Genomic DNA, 18,204 nt, shown 5'->3' with positions numbered 1-18,204 from the left:
TTTTTTTGCAAAATAGTTGTTAGTTATAAATAATTAACATAATCATAAAAAAAAAAAAATAAATAAATAGTGAAAAAAATGTAAATGGGAGAGAGAAGGCCGCGAAAGCGAAACAAGAGAAGTAAGCTGAGTACCACAAAAAACATGGAGCCAGTATCTGCTTCCACCAATCCCATCTCCTCTTTCCATATCTCTTTATTTTTTATATATATCCTCTCCTAATTGTCATATTTTTCACTATAATTTAAACTTTTTCAATTGTTGAAACTATATTATATTTACCTATTTTATTTTCTGCATGGTGGTTTAAATTTGGCCACCAAAAAAAACTCTTGGATAAAAATAAAACTGAGAAACAAGAAGAAAAAAAAAACACACATACATTCTCGCTTCGTCTGTGCCACACACACTCTCTTGCACCTCTCGACAACACTTTCAGGTGCGTTATTAGCTTTGCCAAATTGGGTTTGCTCTCAAGGAGATATCCAGTTACAGGTGATTCTTTCATATCCAAATTCTCCAATCGATCGAACTCAAATCCGCCCGTGTCTTTGAAACCTATCCGTAGATGCAAATTTGATTTTGAATGATATCTTCTTCTTCTTCTTCTTCATAATTTGGGTTTCTTTGTGGTCTCGATTGGGTTTAGATTGATTAGTCAAATTTGCGTAGTGATGATTTGGCTTGGTGCTAACAACTAGAATAAAAAAAAATACAATTCCGTTTGGTGGATAACGTTATTAAATATTTTGTAATTTTCAATATTATGTCTGAAAATCTGAAAAACAAAAAAAAAAAAACCAAGAAAATTGTTCTCAATTCTTGTCTGGAATTCTGAAAATAAACCTCATGAGATTGTGTTTGGTTATGAAATCTGAAGTATTTTTCTTTTATGTTTTTTTGTTAGCAGAAGACAATCTTGAAAGAGCCTTTGTTAATGAATTGAGTGTTGTATGATGGCTACTGCAGCTGTGATAGGACTCAACACTGGGAAAAGACTGTTGAGTTCATCGTTTTATCACTCAGATGTTACTGACAAGTTTTTATCTGTAAATGATCATTGTTCATCACAATATCATATTGCTTCAACAAAAAGTGGGATAACTGCGAAAAAGGCGTCATCATCGAACTATAGTCCGAGTTTTCCCTCATCGAATCGTCACACACAATCTGCCAAGGCGTTGACAGAGAGTGTAGATGTTGCTTCTACTGAACAGCCATGGGTACCTACTGCAACTGATAAGGAATTGGAAGAGGAAGAGGACTGTTATGATGATGATGATCTACTAATTGGTCATTCTGTTGAAGCACTTTTACTGCTACAGAAGTCTATGTTAGAGAAAAGTTGGAATCTTTCGTTTGACAAGGCAAGTCATGAATCCTCCTCGGGCAAGAGGACTATCCGGAAGAAGAAGATTCAGGTTATCACCTGTTCAGGGATTTCAGCTCGTCAAAGGAGAATTGGTGCTAAGAAGAAAACTAATATAATGGGTAATGCTAAAGCAGTTTCTAGAGGAAACCAAGTCAGATCAGTGATGAGTTCAGACTTGTTCCAACACAACCGTGTGAGAGGTTATGTGAAAGGTGTAATAAGTGAAGATGTGCTTAGCCACTCGGAAGTGGTTCGCTTGTCCAAGAAAATCAAGTCTGGTCTGCGTCTTGATGATCATAAGTCAAGGTAAAGTTACATACTACTACACATAGCAAAGAGTTGAACTGAATGTATTCATTACTAATTAGAAGAAGACTAAAATTATTGTCTGGTGAAAACACATTTAATTAGATTGAAGGATAGATTAGGCTGTGAGCCTTCTGATGAACAGCTTGCCATATCCTTGAAGATATCTCGGGCCGAGCTGCAGGCGTGGTTGATGGAATGTCATCTAGCTAGAGAAAGGTTGGCTATGAGCAATGTGCGTTTGGTTCTGTCTATTGCTCAGCGTTACGATAATATGGGAGCAGAAATGTCTGACCTTGTTCAGGTAATTTCCAAGTGCACTCTTCTTTTGTTATAGCATTTCATCAACTTTTTCTATTATAAAGATTGTTTTTTGTTTCTCTACTATATGAAAGGGTGGTCTTATCGGACTATTACGGGGAATAGAGAAATTCGATTCTTCCAAGGGTTTCAGAATTTCAACTTATGTGTATTGGTGGATTCGGCAGGTGAGAACAGTCGCCTTTCAGCTAATATGCTTGATGTCTTTTGCTTGCCAGTATGATACGTTAAAATGTAAAAGCTGACTCTTTTGTTTCAAATTTCTCTAAAAGGGTGTCTCAAGAGCATTAGTGGACAACTCAAGAACCTTGAGGTTACCTACTCACCTTCATGAAAGGCTCGGTCTAATCCGAAATGCAAAGCTTAGACTTCAGGAGAAAGGAATCACACCCTCCATTGATGTAAGTGTATTATTAACATTCGAATAGTTTTGGTTTCTCCTCCTGTCTACATTGTGTAAAGTAATTTTTCTTTCCAGAGGATTGCAGAGTCTCTAAACATGTCTCAGAAGAAAGTTAGAAATGCAACAGAGGTAATAAAAAAATAAAAATAAAAACTAATTCTGATTCAAAGGGTCCCATGCGAATATTTGTGTTCATGCTCTTGCACTTGCAAAATGCAGGCTGTAAGCAAAATATTTTCTCTAGATAGAGATGCATTTCCTTCTTTGAACGGTCTCCCTGGAGAAACTCATCACAGTGTAAGTTTTGTTTCTCTTAAAAACCAAAACAACAGTGTTCTTGTATCACCTTCCATTATGTTTCCCTGCAGTCTCTCCTCTCCAGTATATAACATTTGGCTGGTTTGTTTTTCAATAATTTTCAGTACATTGCGGATAATCGTTTGGAGAACAATCCGTGGTACGGGTATGATGAGTGGGCACTCAAGGTAAAAACAAAAAAAATAGAAATGTCACAAGTGAAGCTACAAGTTTTTTTTTTAAATCTATAATTAATGAAGCTTAAGCTATACTTAGTGAACACTGAAATTTGAGCATGTTGATGATAAAATTTGCAGGAGGAAGTGAGCAAGCTTATAAATGGAACTCTCGGAGAACGGGAAAGGGAGATCATTCGATTATACTATGGTCTAGACAAAGAATGTCTCACATGGGAAGACATAAGCAAAAGGTATACTATATATATAGTATTCAATCTTAAGCCTCTTGACCCATGGGAAAATATCATCAAGATGGATCTTTAAACTGTTTCCTGACAAATTGCAGGATAGGATTATCGAGAGAGAGGGTGAGACAGGTAGGGCTTGTGGCACTGGAGAAACTAAAACACGCAGCGAGGAAGAGAAAGATGGAGGCAATGATCCTCAAGAACTGATTTTTTGTTTTTGTACATTTCATTACATGAGAGCCATAGAGAGCGGTTGTGAATGTGTATATATACAGGACAAAGAAAAGGGGGAAGAGTACTCTCTTTCTTTTTATCTTCCTTGCTTCTTTTTGTAAACTGAGTTGATAAACAAGAGACAGTGATGTAATATTGCTTCACGTAACTTCCTCATCTATGTCTATTCTCATTCCTCTTTTGTAATCTAGGGTCAATTTTGGGCGTGAGGCTTCATGAGTTCCGCCTCTGAGCTTTGGCATTTCTGTTTGACATAGGAAACTCGATCTGTAGCTATTATTATGGCTGCTAGGATTTCATCCCCTTCCTTATAATGTCAAACTGTTCGTATATGATTTTAAGTATTGGATCCTAAAATCTTCTTTAGTCAATGAGCTTCTGTCTTCTGAGCTGTTACAGCTCATATTGATATTGAAGGTGTATGTGTTGACTGAGTTTTAAAAGGTGTGTGAAACATATCATGGGATTGCTACTAAACTAGGATGTCATACAACTATTGTGATATATGAGACAATAAGATAGAATCATCATAGATTGTGTGAAGAGAATGAGAAGAACTAACAAAGTTGTTGAGGCACTACTTGACATAGTTGTGGTAAGAACATATACAAAGTTCCAAAGTAGTACAAGAGGTAGTACATGAAGTTTTACAGGAAGCCGAGCTGTGTGACTACTTTGAAGAGTAGAAATACATAACCTTGGGGACAACTTGGACAAGCCAAGAGGGTCAGATACAACGGAGATGGTATCAAACGTTTGAAGTAGTTCTACTAGTCCGACGTTAATACAGGAAGTAGTACAAGAAGCTGAATTGAAGAGTTTCAGTACAAAAGCATAAGGCCGACTTGGACAAGCCAAGTGGCGGTTGTTGAGCTGGATGAACATCTTGAATGGAAGATTCAAGATGGGATCATGGAGAGAAACTTTCCTATTTGTTGTATAATAGGAAAATTGTCAACCCTAGGAGTTGTACAATTGTTAATCTCCCAATTCCTATTTGTTGTATAATAGGAAAGTTGCTAACCCTAGGGGTTGGGCAATTGATATAAATACCGAGAAGGCGCTTCATGAAGACTTGCGCGCTTCAAGGTAGTTTTGAGAGATGCACACAAGATGTGTGGTGTCGCCCCATCAACAAGATAGAGAGATCTTTTGATGGTATTCATCTAGAAAAGAATGATAGGCATAGTAGTGCTTCTATCATATGCAGTTGTAATTGCTATATTGTTCTAGTGAATTTTTTCTGGACTAGGTCCCGTGGATGTAGGAAAAACCGAAGCCCGTTAACAAAGCTTGTGTGTTATTTACTTTATGCTCATACATACACAAAGTCGATCGTAACTAAACTTAGCCACAAATATGCGTTTTCAGATATCGTTTACGCTCACCTTCACGGACGGTCAGTCAAATGGTTTACAACATTGTCCTGCGTAGCTTTGACCCTTTAAGAAACATGTATCTCCTGGTTTTGGAGCTGCGGGAGTGTCATCCTCCAGTTAGTATGTTAGATGATCTTCATGAAAAAGTTTGTGGAGCAGAGCCGTCTGAGATTTTGAATTTATTTCCCAAGATTTAGGAATTGGAGGTCTTCAACTATAATGTTAAAAATATTAGGGGCCTTGAGTGCCCACTCATCATACCCGTACCACGGATTGTTCTCCAAACGATTATCCGCAATGTACTGAAAATATTGAAAAACAAACCAGCCAAATGTTATATACTGGGGAGGAGAGACTGCAGGGAAACATGATGAAAAATCAATCAGCTTGAATCAAAATCCACTCGAGATGTATCTATGAAAAGTATAAATGTGAGGAATAACACCTTAAAAGTTTTGTTTATGAAAAGGATGATTGGAAACGATGAAACTGAATAAAAACTCTTGAAAATTTGTGATTGGACTGTGAGCAGATCCAACGAAGGTGAAGTTTTTTAAAATCTTTTACTTCTTTATTTTTATAAAAATAAAACTAATTTAAATTTAAATTAAACCAATATAATATAATTATTTTTGTTTACGAATATTATTGTTCTATCATCTTTTATGGTGGTACAAACATGAAAGTTAGTAGTAAAGTTTAAAGTGTTAAAGTTAGTAGTAAAGTTTAAATTGTTAGTAAAATCATTTTAAAGGTTTGTAGTGTTATTGAAATACTCTGGAAGTAGTAGTGACACTTTAAAAGTTTAAAATATGATTTTGCCAAGAATGTTTATCACTAATGGGAATTTAACTGTAGTACATATTTTGTTTTCTTTTCCTCTCTTTTGTAAACAACAACATACATGTATTATTACAGACGAATTGCACGAAAAAAGGGCAAGATCCCACCTCTTGGGCAAGTTGGGCCCATGAGTGAAAGTGAAGCCCATATGTAAAACAGATGACACTCACTCAACAAACACAGGAAAACAAAAACCCTAAAAATCATTTCTGTCTTGAGAGGTTTTTGAAAAATTTATCTCTTCCATTTTCAATCTGATGAACAAGAACAACTAAACGAGATATGTCTTTTAGAACTCGAGCATCGTCATGGCCTCGTCTTCTACTTGGCCGGAACCCTAGATCTTCATTTTCCCGTCAAATCTCTAGTCTTGATTCCGCTACATCCACATTTCCGAGAAGATTCCCCGGTTACTCCTCCTTCCCCGTAAATCAAACGCCATGGATCTCATCTCAGAGGTACCGTTTCTTCTCCGCAAGCACAATGTCACCAGCGGAAGCCGAGAGAGTAGTGAGAGATCTTATAGCTGAGGTTGAGAAAGAGAAGCAGCGTGAGAGAGAGGAGAGGCAAAGGCAAGGACTTGATTACAAAGACATTGACGCAGAAGACGAAGAGGATTACTTAGGGATTGAGCCCTTCATCGAGAAGCTTAAGAAGCAGAATTTGAAGGATGATGGTGAATTAAACAGGCGTGAAGAGTCGTCTGATTCTGATAGTGAATTGGATGAGGTTGATTGGGATGAAGAAAGGAAGAAAGAAGATATTTTTAAGAAGAAGTTTCAGAGGCATAAGGACCTTCTTCAGACCCTTACCAACTCAGGTTTGTATATGATATATGTATTATTGTTGGCTTTACGATTGTTTGTCATTCCGTCTTCTAAGTTTTTGTATGATTGTTTGGCAGAGACACTTGATGAGGCGTTTAGGTGGATGAACAAATTAGACAAATTTGAGGAGAAACATTTCAAACTTAGACCTGAGTACAGGGTTATTGGCGAGCTGATGAACCGTTTGAAGGTCGCTGAAGGGAAAGAGAAGTTTGTTCTTCAGCAGAAACTCAATAGAGCTATGAGGTTGGTTGAGTGGAAAGAGGCTTTTGATCCAAACAACCCTGCAAATTATGGAGTTATCGAACGTGATAATGTTCAAGGAGGTGGTGGTGAAGAAAGAGAAGAGCGTCTTGTTGTTGATGGGTCTAAGGATGACAATGATGATGATGATGATGAAGACGAGTTTGATGACATGAAAGAAAGGGATGATATTCTCTTGGAGAAGCTGAATGCAATCGACAAGAAACTTGAACAGAAGCTTTCTGAGCTTGATCATACATTTGGAAAGAAGGGGAAGCGGTTGGAAGAGGAGATTAGAGAACTGGCTGAAGACAGAAATGCTTTGACAGAGAAGAAAAGACAACCTTTATACAGAAAAGTGAGTGCATTCTCTATTTAATTCCTATCTCTAAGCTGAATCTTTTTTGTGGTGCAGAAACGAATTAACCAAATCATATCATTACAGTGAAATTAGTTGACATAAGTGTGTGATGATCTGTGTTACATAAGTTAAAACTGTCCAGAAGCTTTAAATAAGATGATTGAGGTACATTGAACATATTCGCTTCCCAACACATTTGGGATACAAATAAAGCAGTTTCAACATGTCAAATGATTTTCAAGCTCACTAAGCAATAGAGTTTAGAAATTTTAATGAAAATCATTCTAGCTGTAGTGCTGTGCTATCTCTTTAAAGAAGCGCATAGCCAAAACGTTCATGCTTGGTGTTGCTTTAAAAATGCTATTTGTGCTAGTATAATGAGGGATATCTATATTAAACGATGTTTGCATTTCTCCACTCTGCTTCATTAATTGTCTAGAAAGTTCAACCATACATTCTTTTAGATTATAACAAAAATTATGTAGTATTTGGGTTCAATATTCTTTGATGTTGTCAAAGACATGTTAGTATTTAAGAAGGCCAGTGATCTTATAGCCACATGAGTTATTATTTTGCTTATAAGTTAAGCTTCATGATACATTTTGGTTAGTATGTTGTGAAGTTTTCTTTTCTTGGACCATGATGGATATTGACATACATCTATTGTCTCAATCTATTACTGAAACTATTAGCACAGTTTTCTTTGCTTAACAGGTTATTTCTTATTTTGCAGGGATATGATGTGCATGTGATAGATGTAAAAAAAGTTGCTAAGGTCACAAAGGTAATAGTTGTCTAACATTTCTCTCTTTCGTATCTTTAAATTCAATAAGCTTGGCTATGAAAGAAAGACTTGTACTTTAGGGTGGCAGAGTCGAAAGGTACACTGCATTGATGGTTTGCGGGAACTATGAAGGTGTCATTGGGTATGCAAAAGCAAAAGCTGAGACCGGCCAGTCTGCAATGCAGAAGGTAATCTCACATTACCATTTTTCCATCTAGGAATGATGGAAGATACTTGTGGTGTCCTAAAAAGATGGACACTGCAGGATGTTGTTTGTCGCAAAGATAGTCAGTTAAGTGATTCAGTGGGAAGCTAATTTGATTTGTTTGTACTGCTAAGAGTTTTGGACATGACATGTTGATAAAGCTTGAGTTTTAAGTCAAATGAAATTTAATATATGAGTATTTAGTTCCACTCAACATTCCGTTTTTATTGGCATGAAAATCTTAAATAACAATATATTAGGTAAGGACGATATTTCGTAGCATGCATATTCGTGTGAAGTTTTATCTGTTCTTTTGTGCATAGATGTCTTTAATTCAATTATAGTGATGCCATTCTGCAAATCACTTACCAGTGAAAAGCTTCTGTTCAGTTTTAGATTGGTTGACAAGATTCTTACGCATTGGTGTGCATGAATGTCTTTACCTCCAAATCGATTTTGATTCTTAAACTGGTCAAAGAACATAAAACTTAAAACTCGTGGTATTTCAGTCTTTTTCTGCTATAATACCTTTAAATTATTTCTACATCTGGAGTAGTTAGTTCTTATGGTGTCATTTCTAACAATTGCAACACAGGCGTATGAGAAATGCTTTCAAAATCTTCATTACGTAGAGCGGCATGAGGAGCACACCATTGCACACGCAATACAGACTTCTTACAAGAAAACCAAGGTATTTATTTCATCTCCCTTCTGACAGTAGGATTAATTGATGCCACTTATCTGTATAGATATGTTCTTAATAAACTTGAGTCTGAAAATAGTTATATCTATGGCCTGCGCCAACAACAACGGGAATGAAAGCTGGGAGAGTTGTCAAAACAATCTTGCTCCTAGCGGGGTTCAAAAACATCAAATCAAAGGTGCATTTTTGCTTCATCTCGAGTGAACATCGATTCTTGTTTTCTGTTGGAGTTAAAAGTATGGTTGTGGTCCGAATTTTCAGGTGATTGGTTCAAGGAATTCATACAACACCGTTAAGGCCGTTTTGAAGGCCTTGAATGCGGTGAGTGGTCTGAGCTGGTGACGAAAAAAAAAAGTCAATAAAAGGGGTATTAGGGAAAAACTTATAATTACTTTCGATTTTTTTTTCAGGTCGAGACGCCAAAGGATGTTCAGGAGAAGTTTGGCCGAACAGTTGTTGAGAAATATCTGCTGTGAGAGATGCCGTTCATGCCTTTGGTATGTATTGATGAGTTTTGGGTGAAATCCTCCAATGTTTGGCTTCAGATAGTAGTGTGTTTCTTACTCTTCAATTGAATTCATCCTTTTATGGTGTTGGGGGGAAAATAAAATAGTAAAGAATGCACTACCCTTGCACCAATTCTATTAGTTTTAGTTTTGGTTCTGGTTCCTCTCATATGTCGGTTCTCGTAAAATCTTCATTGATCTTCTTAGGAAACCATAGTCAGTTTGGTTGTATTGGTACTCAAAAAAATGTTTTAAAATCCCGTTGAATCAATTGAAATCCTTAAATTCCGAAAGGTCTTGTAACACCGGGAACAATTATTAGATGTTTAGTTTTTATTTCAGTCGGTCCTGTTTAGATTGTTACTGTACTTTTTAATATTGATGATCCTCGATTCCAGATTTATAATTTGGTTGGTTTTAATTTGCCAACGTGCTCTCAAATGGCTCTCTTTGAAACTAAGAATTGAAGAGTATGAAAAAGATCCAACCTAACAAGATTTTAGTTGTGTTTCAATTCGATTAACCGAACCAGAAATAAACCACGTGGATTATTTGTACTACAGATAAAGAAAAAAAATATTCGTCGGTGATGTCAGAATGTACATATAGTGTAATACACGTACGCACCATCCCCAAAATATCTTCGACAAGGAAAAATAAAAAAGGAAACTGAAAAAGACAATGAGCAGCGATGATCATGTCGGAGAAACCCATGGTCGGCGTGACCCGATCCGGTGGTTGCTCGGTTTTGGTTTCTTCGTACAAGGATTTAGAGGTTTCCCATGGCTTGGAGCCAATTTCTTCCTCACAGATGAGCTCCGTGTGAATCCTTCAGTGCTTCAGCTTCTCCAGAACTCAGCCAATCTTCCAATGGTCGCTAAACCTATCTACGGCATCGTTTCAGACGCAGTCTACTTCTTTGGCGAGCATCGAATCCCATACATAGCCATTGGTGGTATATACAATACCTACGACTCGTCCTAATCACAAAATTTAATTAGCAGTTTCAAAATTAATATTGATTTCTCCCAAATGTTTTCTTTAATTTCAGTTCAATGGGATTCTCTCATATTATTCTGACTCCTAAGGTTTCTCTATTGCAGCCTTGTTACAAGCAATCTCATGGCTAGCTATAGCTTTCTTGTCAAGATCCAATGTATCAATCTTAGCTTTGTCGGTATATCTTCTCCTTAGCAATCTCGGTGCTTCATTAGTAGAAGTTGCAAACGATGCAATTGTTGCTGAGGCCGGAAAGCAAAAAGGCTCCGGCGGTGAGCTACCTTCGTTTGTTTGGATGGCTTCTTCTCTAGGTGGAATCTTTGGAAACCTTTTAGGTGGTATTGTTATCAAAACGTTTTCCGCGCAGTCAACGTTCCTCGTGTTTGGGATTCTTGCTCTTCTTCAGTTCTTGGTAACTGTAAACATGAGAGAAAAGTCTCTTAATCTTCCGGAGAATCCATCACCAGCTGGTATCAGAAAACATCTCTCTGACCTTTCGCACGTGTTGAGGAAGCCCGAGATTTCTTATTCCATTGCCTGGTTTGCTTTATCGACCGCTCTAGTTCCTGTTCTGACAGGGACAATGTTCTTTTACCAAACAAAGTTTCTGAAAATCGATGCGTCACTCCTAGGGATCTCCAAGGTCTTTGGTCAAATCGCAATGCTCTTATGGGGTCTTGCTTACAATCGTTGGCTAAAAACTATCCCGCCAAGGAAACTGATTACAGCCATTCAGGTAACAATAGCTGTCTTTGTCACATCTGATGTCTTGTTTGTGAAAGGCGTTTACCGGGATTTGGGAGTGCCCGACTCTGTCTATGTACTATTCTTTTCTGGATTCTTGGAGACTCTTTTTTACTTCAAGATTCTGCCTTTTACCGTTTTGATGGCACGCCTTTGTCCTCCTGGATGTGAAGGGTCTCTCATGGCATTTGTCATGTCAGCCATTGCACTCGCTTTCATAGTTAGTGGATTTCTTGGAATCCTTCTTGCATCATTTGTCGGCGTAACAGTGGATGATTTCTCCGGGTTTACGAGTGGACTCGCTATAGAAGCCTTCTGCGTGGGGATTCCGCTCATCTCAACTTCGTGGATATATGATGAAGCGGAAACAAAAGAGAAAAGTAAAAAGAAAGACTGATCAGAGTTCCTACCGGGTCAGAAGTGTACTCTGTGATATTCTTGTGGTTTTAATGTTTCTCCCATAGATATCTTTCTTTGATTTTGCTTCACAGCTACTAAAATCTTTCGACGATAGAAGCATACTGTGTATATCTGTGACTTTGGTTGGTGTGATCAGTGATTACTTAGGTTCATTTCACCGATTTCTTAATTTTTGTAACTGTAGTTTCGCTTCTAATAAGAGATCCACAAGTGTAGATAGATTAAAAATATTTCAGACTAGATAATGTTGGGTCAACCCGAAGGCAGATCCCTCCAAAAATAGGCGTATGCCACTTAGCGTGGAGAGCACACGGTAATCTTTAGTAAAAGGCGAAAGAATAGTTCGCCTTGTGCTCACCACATGGCTGCGTGATTTGTAGCTGAGGAGAGTGAAGTTAATTTATATTGACGTTTCTACTGTCAAACCTTCTAAGTCTTCCGATGTGGGATACGTGAAGTTCCGCTTCTTGGTTGCGGCCCCTTTTGGGTATTAAAGGCCCAATTTTACTTGTTTGAATTCAAGGTTTTACTAATCTCACTAATATTTAGGTTCTGGTGTTGACAACTTAATCTAATAAGTTATTCAGTTCGTTTACATACCTTGTTCACATTTCATAATCACAATTGGTTTATTGAAAACACAGTCACCTTAGTACAGTGTACAACAACAAACACATACATTTCGTCATCTACAGTCTTATTAGATACATAATACAATATATATACTAGCGTGAGAAGCCTAGATTATTAGGCAAATAAGGAAAACCTAAGACAATACAATATTTACAAACCCACCCCTTAATATCCTCCCCCCCTCCTTGAAGTTGGAGCATGAAAATCGTATATGCCCAACTTGCCACAAAGATACTCGAACACTTTTGTTTCAAAGGTTTTAGTAAATATATTCGTTATAAATCTCGTAGTATAGACCGTTTTTATCAAACCATTTTGAATCTCGTTGCATATGTAATGACAATCACATTCAATGTGTTTGGTACCCTCGTGAAAGACGGGATTTGCTGCAATGTGGAAAGCTGCTTGGTTGTCACAATGTAACTTAATAGAGCCTACCAACGAGACACCAAACTTGGATAGAAGACTGGAAATCCACTTGAGCTTTGAGGTGGCGAAAGACATAGCCCTATACTCTGCTTCCGCTGAAGATTGAGAGATAACACCTGGTTTCTTGGTTTTCCAAGCTATTGGAGATCCACCCAATAAAACAGCATATCTTGAAAGAGACCGACGTGATATCGGACAAGTAGAAAAATCAGAGTCAAAATATGCAGAGATATACAAGTCACCGTTAGCCGTGAATAAGATCCCTTACCCCAGGCTGTTCTTGAGGTAACAAACAACACGCAACGCAGCCCACCGATACTTCAACCGAGGCTTATGCAAAAATTGAGCTAGAACGTGTACAACATACATAAGCTCTGACCGTGTAATCGTGAAAAATACCAACCTCCCAACCAAACGCCAATACTGTTTCAGCGTCTCAAAGTACTTCCTCTTATCTTTTTCCAGTTTGTGATGTTGAAGCATAGGTATACAAACTAGTCTCCCACCTAATAAACCACACTCGTTATTAATATCTAAGGCATATTTCCGCTGAGATATGTAAATTCCCCGAAAAGACCCTGCTATTTCAATTCCCAAGAAATACTTAAGTGTATCCAAATCTTTCATATGAAACCATTGGCTCTATGTTGGTCAGAGTAGAATGAATTCCACCAAATCTCACATCATCCAAACCCATCAAAAACTAATGAGTACGTTCCTCATCTCTATCTTGTTCCAGCTGAGCTGCAAGTTCTCCACATGAACATGATCGCAAAGACTTAGAAACATCTAATTCACCCCACATCTTTTTAAGTCTCCCATAGTACATCATCACACTATCTCATTTTTGTTTGTAGTTTGCAAAATCTGATTTCAACTCATGCACTCTTGGTCCATTCCCAACCAAGAATTGTAGCTTCAAATCTTCCCACAATATGTGTGCATCATCCACCATCGATATTGTCGCTCTCAACGTTGGCTCAACTGTATTCATTAGCCACGCCACAATCATTGAATTAACAACCTCCCACTATTCATTCTCGTTTGTTGTTGCTGGTTTCTCCAAGGTTCCATCAATAAAACCAAACTTTATCTTAGTATGGAAGGCATTCCGCACATCCTTATACCAATTTTCATAGTTATCTCCTTTCAATTGGACCGTTGTAATCAAACTTCCTGGCCCTTCTGATGGATGCAAGTGCAGCGGCGAGGATGATTGAGTGATCTCTTGCACCTTCACGATCTCTTTACCAAGCCTTCACTCATTAAAGTTTTCTCTATCTCAGTCATGATCGAAACGTTCATACAAAATTTTAGAAGTTTGGATCTTACTTGGCTCTGATACCATGTGGATTAGAACAGCCTGAGTCTTTTAAGATACATAATATAGTATATATACAAGCGTAAAAGGTCTAGGTTATTAGACAAATAAGGAAAACCTAAGACAATACAATATTTACAAACCCACCCCTTAATATAACTTTGATTGGAGCTTCCCCTTTCGCTTATTGCATTCACAACCAAATCTTTCCACTTCTTCAAACCTTAAGAAATGATTTTCAATCTATCTTAGCATTTTTGGAGTACAAATTTGTGCCATCCTCTCTTTTATGTCGGGTCGGTTTAAAATCATAAATTTATATCCGATTTCACTAATCAGATCCTCATTAATTATCTATACAAACTCTAATCGGATCACATGTCAAATTAACCTCTTATGACCTGTGAATATTGATGTCGAGTATTCTCCCTATATTTCTTCCACTTGATTATGAGTTTCCTTTTCAATTTTTTTAGCTCCGATTCTTCTGCAAAAAAAGTAAAACATTTTTTTGATTATTTTTGGTAATGGAAACAAAAATATATCAATTCCATATACGATTTATACTAATGGCCAAAAACTAAATTCTAAACTAATTGATTTCGCAGTTTCCTTTTCAAACTTTATTCCTTTCGAAATTCTACAATCAAACAAAATCACATTCACTAATATACTGTAACAGAAGAAATAATATCTTATAAAAATTTTAATGATTTATAAATATGGTAGAACCTTAATTTTATACTTGCATATTCTATAAACTCCTAACAAAAATCTACTCATACCAACTTGCTCACGAAGCTTATCTCTAATCACTCACACTAAACCCTACTCTCTCATTGACACTATAGATATTTCTCTTTCATCGCAACTCATAACACCAAATTTAATCAAAAGTGATAAACTTATACACAAAGCTTATTGTCATGCGTCTATTGAAACTATGATAACTCGATCTGCATCAAAAGTCCTAGATGATTTATTTGGTCAATGTCTAAGTGTGCAAAATTTTGTGTATATAATGATTTAAGTGTTGTGTTTATTATATAATCTGTACTCATTTATCTTTGTTTATAACTACAGCAGATTCACTCAAGATCTACAGAATCATTCAAAATCTAGTACATGACATTATGCTTAAAGAAGCTTGATTTAACTTACAAGCTGATATGGTTGTTGGTTTTAAATTTCTATTTTAATATATACCTTTGCGTTTGAACGATAGAAGCTTCTTTTTAATGGCTATCATTTAGTCAATTTTTATATAATTACTTTCCATATGTGTATATATATATATATATATATATATCTTTGATGGAAAGAAAAATGTACATATCAACTATTTTGCAGTTGCTAATTCATTTTTTGTTTCTAGATTTTAGTTTTGGTGTAGATTTTAGTTTTTGACTATTAGTTCATTTTTATAGTTTTTTATTTTAAAATTCTTCCTTTAGTCTACATATGTACCACATGTTAAATCTCGAAAACACTAAAAATATCCTATAATTTGAATACTAAAATTAAAAACCTGTAAAATCTTATAAAATCAAAATTAAACAAATTCTAATTAAAACCTTCCAAGATAAATGAATATATTAGCTATTAAATAATTTCATAGATTGTAGTATTGCCATATTAGTTTAGAATTTATTAACTAGCATATTCTCCACATTTGTATGTGGATTACATAGTGTTATACATAGTAACATGGTCTGTTTACTTTTACTTTATTGTTTTACAAAGCTAATTTAAATTTACCAAACTCTAAGTAAAAATAATTCAATTGTATATACATCAAACAAAAAAATTTAATTTTACTTCCCACATATCTCGATATTATTTTATAACACAATTTTTTAGTGTACCACGAGTCAAAACCTAGATAACATTGTAACATCATCTATATTAGAAATCAAAGAAACTTAAATCATTTTATAAATAATCATAAAATTATATCAAACATTTTACATTAATAATTATGTATGAAAAGTATTCTAAAAGATTGACCCCCAAAGAAATATTTACCTTTTCTAAAGATTTTTTTTTTCCAGCACCTGTTATAAAGATATCAATCATTTTTCATCAAAATTAGGATACAAACAATATTCCAACAATATTTTAATTATATAACTTATAAAAAAACATGGGACATGGTTATATGAAGGGACAAATTCGAAATGATATTAATAAAAATAAATATATCATTATAACCCAGTACTACAACGGGGTAAATTTATATATAAAAGTAAAATGTAAAAGTTATAAAATTTATACATAGAAGTAAAATGCAAAAATTATCTCGTGGTGTACCACGATGTAAATCCTATTTCTTGTTATGAATGAAACACATAGAAGAAGAAACCAAATAGTTGAAACGCATATTTCTTCAGAAAATTGTCGGATGTATAATATATTCATAAACTTTAACGTATTTAAATTTATTTTGACATGAATGAAAATTATTACTTATAACGGCAAAAATTATTAAAATAATGTTGGTTTATGTGGATTTTACTTTATTTTAAATAGAATATATCTGAGAAAGTGTACGGTAATTCAAAATTCAAATGTTTTCAATAAAAATTTATTTTTCTATTTTAAATTTGCGTAATTACGCAAAGCTTATCTAGCTGCTACTGCGGTACCAACCTTTGTCATGTCATACTTTCGGTTGCCGAAAACAGTCACGTCCAAACTTACTAGTGTTGTGGCGAATTTCTGGTGGAGTTCGGCTCAGTCTGGGGTCTGCACTGGTTAGCTTGGGAAAATTTATGTGGTAGTAAGCAGTTAGGTGGGCTGGGTTTTAGGAATGTTGATGACTGTAACTCAGCTTTGTTGGCAAAACAATTATGGCGGCTGATTGAGGCCCCTGAATCTCTTTTTGCTCGGGTTTTCAAGGGAAGGTATTATTGGAATTCAAACTCTATGTAAACGATACGATCTTACTCTCCATCTTATGGGTGGCGGAGTATTATCTCAGCTAGATCTTTGGTAAATGGAGGGCTTATTAAACGAGGTTGCTCTGGAGAGTCCATTTCTATATGGAATGATCCATGGATACCGGATCAATCCCCAAGACCAGCTTTGAGTAAGGGCCTTTCAAGGACCCTTCGTTAAAAATTTCTCACTTAATTGATCATAGCGTATGGATATGCTTCATGAGCATTTTGATCCAAAAGATGTTGCTTTGATAGGGGCTTTACCGTTGGGTAGTACCCTGATGGAGGATTCCCTAGGTTGGCATTTTACGGTTTCTGGGAAGTATACGGTGAAATCAGGGTATGATACGGACCCTTTATGAAACAGACGCTGGCTAAGATAAAGCACTTTATGTGGCAGGTTTTGTCCGGATGCATCTCGGTCTCGGCAAATTTGAGAAGACGGGGCATTGCTAGGCATGACCAAAATTAAACCATAACCGTATTTCGGACCGTTTTTAACCGTAACCGTATAAAACGGTTAAAAACCATAACCGTATTTCGGACCGTTTTTAACCGTAACCGTATAAAACGGTTAAAAACCATAACCGTAACAGTAAAATCATAGTGGTTAAGGTTACAAAAATTATTAACCGTAACCGTATAAAAACTGTTGGTAACCGCATAATTAAACTGTCAAATTATAACCGTAACCGTTTTATAAATATAATAATTTTTACAATTAACTACTCATATATAATTAATATGCTATAGAAACATTACGTATAAGACATATTTATCGCTCAAATTTAAAAATATTAGTATTAAATATTTAAAACTTTTACTAAATCTAATTATTTAAAACATTTTGGAAGAAAACTGTATTAATTTAATGTAGTTTTAGAAAATATAGCGTTTTCTTAATACAACAGTTTCTATTTTAAGAAAATAAATGAGATATATTTCATTCATTTAAAAAAAACTAAAACAAAGAAACGAATGAAAATAAGTTACCAAAAAAATGACAAAGTCGAAGTGAGTGGCTTCATGCTTGTGGATGAAAATATCACGGATTATGTAGATCGTGTTGTGTAAATGTGTTTGACTCTCTTTGTAAAACTGTGACACTATTTAAATTATTTTGTTAAATTAATTATGGTAAAATAAATAAATTAAAAAGTATTATATACTAGTTTCGATAAATAATTGACCGAATGATAGGGAAGTGTTAGTCAACTTGTTAGACTGTTAGTGTTAGGTTGTTAGCGTGAGCTGTGGAAAAGTAGCCGTTCCATTCCTTTAGTAACAAAATTCTGGATAAATATTGTTCAAAACGAACTTCTCTTTTATTCCATTATCCAACGTGAACGTGTTCATTTTTTCACAGTCTTGAGCTCTTTTGTTATTTGAGAATGTCTTCCAACTCATTTCATTTCGACAGTCAAAGAGAAGGTGTCCACAACTCAGTACCAACCATCAATACTCAAGAGAGTGCAACTCAAGAAGAAGCTAGCAGAAATTCGGAAAAG

The 18,204-nt window shown here is 35.7% G+C and overlaps 3 protein-coding genes and 1 non-coding gene across 5 annotated transcripts; 3 read left to right on the top strand and 1 right to left on the bottom strand.

Annotated features, from left to right (window-relative positions):
* Window positions 1-58: 58 nt before the first annotated feature.
* LOC104750254 (RNA polymerase sigma factor sigA) lies at window positions 59-3,532 on the top strand. Of its 2 annotated transcripts, none has more exons than XM_010472027.3 (10): window positions 59-495; window positions 911-1,678; window positions 1,784-1,982; window positions 2,074-2,166; window positions 2,272-2,400; window positions 2,478-2,531; window positions 2,622-2,699; window positions 2,825-2,887; window positions 3,017-3,129; window positions 3,225-3,532. In XM_010472027.3, exons 2-10 carry the CDS (start codon window positions 954-956, stop codon window positions 3,331-3,333), a joined length of 1,563 nt encoding a protein of 520 aa, XP_010470329.2. In that variant the 5' UTR covers window positions 59-495; window positions 911-953; the 3' UTR covers window positions 3,334-3,532. The 2 variants fall into 2 exon arrangements, with proteins under 2 accessions (XP_010470329.2, XP_010470330.2); XM_010472028.3 differs by having other exon boundaries at window positions 228-439.
* A 2,207-nt stretch (window positions 3,533-5,739) lies between these two features.
* LOC104750256 (uncharacterized) lies at window positions 5,740-9,504 on the top strand. Its single transcript, XM_010472029.3, has 8 exons — window positions 5,740-6,402; window positions 6,487-7,010; window positions 7,747-7,797; window positions 7,878-7,985; window positions 8,598-8,693; window positions 8,785-8,883; window positions 8,967-9,026; window positions 9,116-9,504. Exons 1-8 carry the CDS (start codon window positions 5,865-5,867, stop codon window positions 9,179-9,181), a joined length of 1,542 nt encoding a protein of 513 aa, XP_010470331.2. The 5' UTR covers window positions 5,740-5,864; the 3' UTR covers window positions 9,182-9,504.
* A 212-nt stretch (window positions 9,505-9,716) lies between these two features.
* On the top strand, window positions 9,717-11,531 carry LOC104750259 (putative folate-biopterin transporter 7). Its single transcript, XM_087492181.1, has 2 exons — window positions 9,717-10,166; window positions 10,315-11,531. The coding sequence occupies exons 1-2, from the start codon at window positions 9,893-9,895 to the stop codon at window positions 11,349-11,351; spliced, it is 1,311 nt and encodes a 436-aa protein (XP_087348307.1). The 5' UTR covers window positions 9,717-9,892; the 3' UTR covers window positions 11,352-11,531.
* A 96-nt stretch (window positions 11,532-11,627) lies between these two features.
* On the bottom strand, window positions 11,628-11,741 carry LOC147925422 (U5 spliceosomal RNA). Its single transcript, XR_015585599.1, has one exon. It is a non-coding gene; the product is annotated as a U5 spliceosomal RNA (small nuclear RNA).
* Window positions 11,742-18,204: the final 6,463 nt, after the last annotated feature.

This window comes from Camelina sativa, chromosome 16 (assembly GCF_030686135.1).
Source record: "Camelina sativa cultivar CO46 ecotype springtype chromosome 16, ASM3068613v1".
Taxonomy (NCBI): Eukaryota; Viridiplantae; Streptophyta; class Magnoliopsida; order Brassicales; family Brassicaceae; genus Camelina; species Camelina sativa.
The sequence above is the reverse complement of the archived record's forward strand: the minus strand, read 5'-3'. Positions and strand labels throughout refer to the sequence as shown.

What these genes read in the sequence shown, in the direction of transcription:
- LOC104750254 (XM_010472027.3), top strand. Translation starts at nt 954, where the DNA reads ATGATGGCTACTGCAGCTGTGATAGGACTCAACACTGGGAAAAGACTG. An exon ending in ATGATGAGTGGGCACTCAAG is followed by an intron (nt 2,888 to 3,016) that starts GTAAAAACAAAA and finishes TAAAATTTGCAG; the next exon opens with GAGGAAGTGAGCAAGCTTAT. An exon ending in TGGGAAGACATAAGCAAAAG is followed by an intron (nt 3,130 to 3,224) that starts GTATACTATATA and finishes GACAAATTGCAG; the next exon opens with GATAGGATTATCGAGAGAGA.
- LOC104750256 (XM_010472029.3), top strand. Translation starts at nt 5,865, where the DNA reads ATGTCTTTTAGAACTCGAGCATCGTCATGGCCTCGTCTTCTACTTGGC. An exon ending in GACAACCTTTATACAGAAAA is followed by an intron (nt 7,011 to 7,746) that starts GTGAGTGCATTC and finishes CTTATTTTGCAG; the next exon opens with GGATATGATGTGCATGTGAT. An exon ending in GCCAGTCTGCAATGCAGAAG is followed by an intron (nt 7,986 to 8,597) that starts GTAATCTCACAT and finishes ATTGCAACACAG; the next exon opens with GCGTATGAGAAATGCTTTCA.
- LOC104750259 (XM_087492181.1), top strand. Translation starts at nt 9,893, where the DNA reads ATGAGCAGCGATGATCATGTCGGAGAAACCCATGGTCGGCGTGACCCG. An exon ending in CCCATACATAGCCATTGGTG is followed by an intron (nt 10,167 to 10,314) that starts GTATATACAATA and finishes TCTCTATTGCAG; the next exon opens with CCTTGTTACAAGCAATCTCA.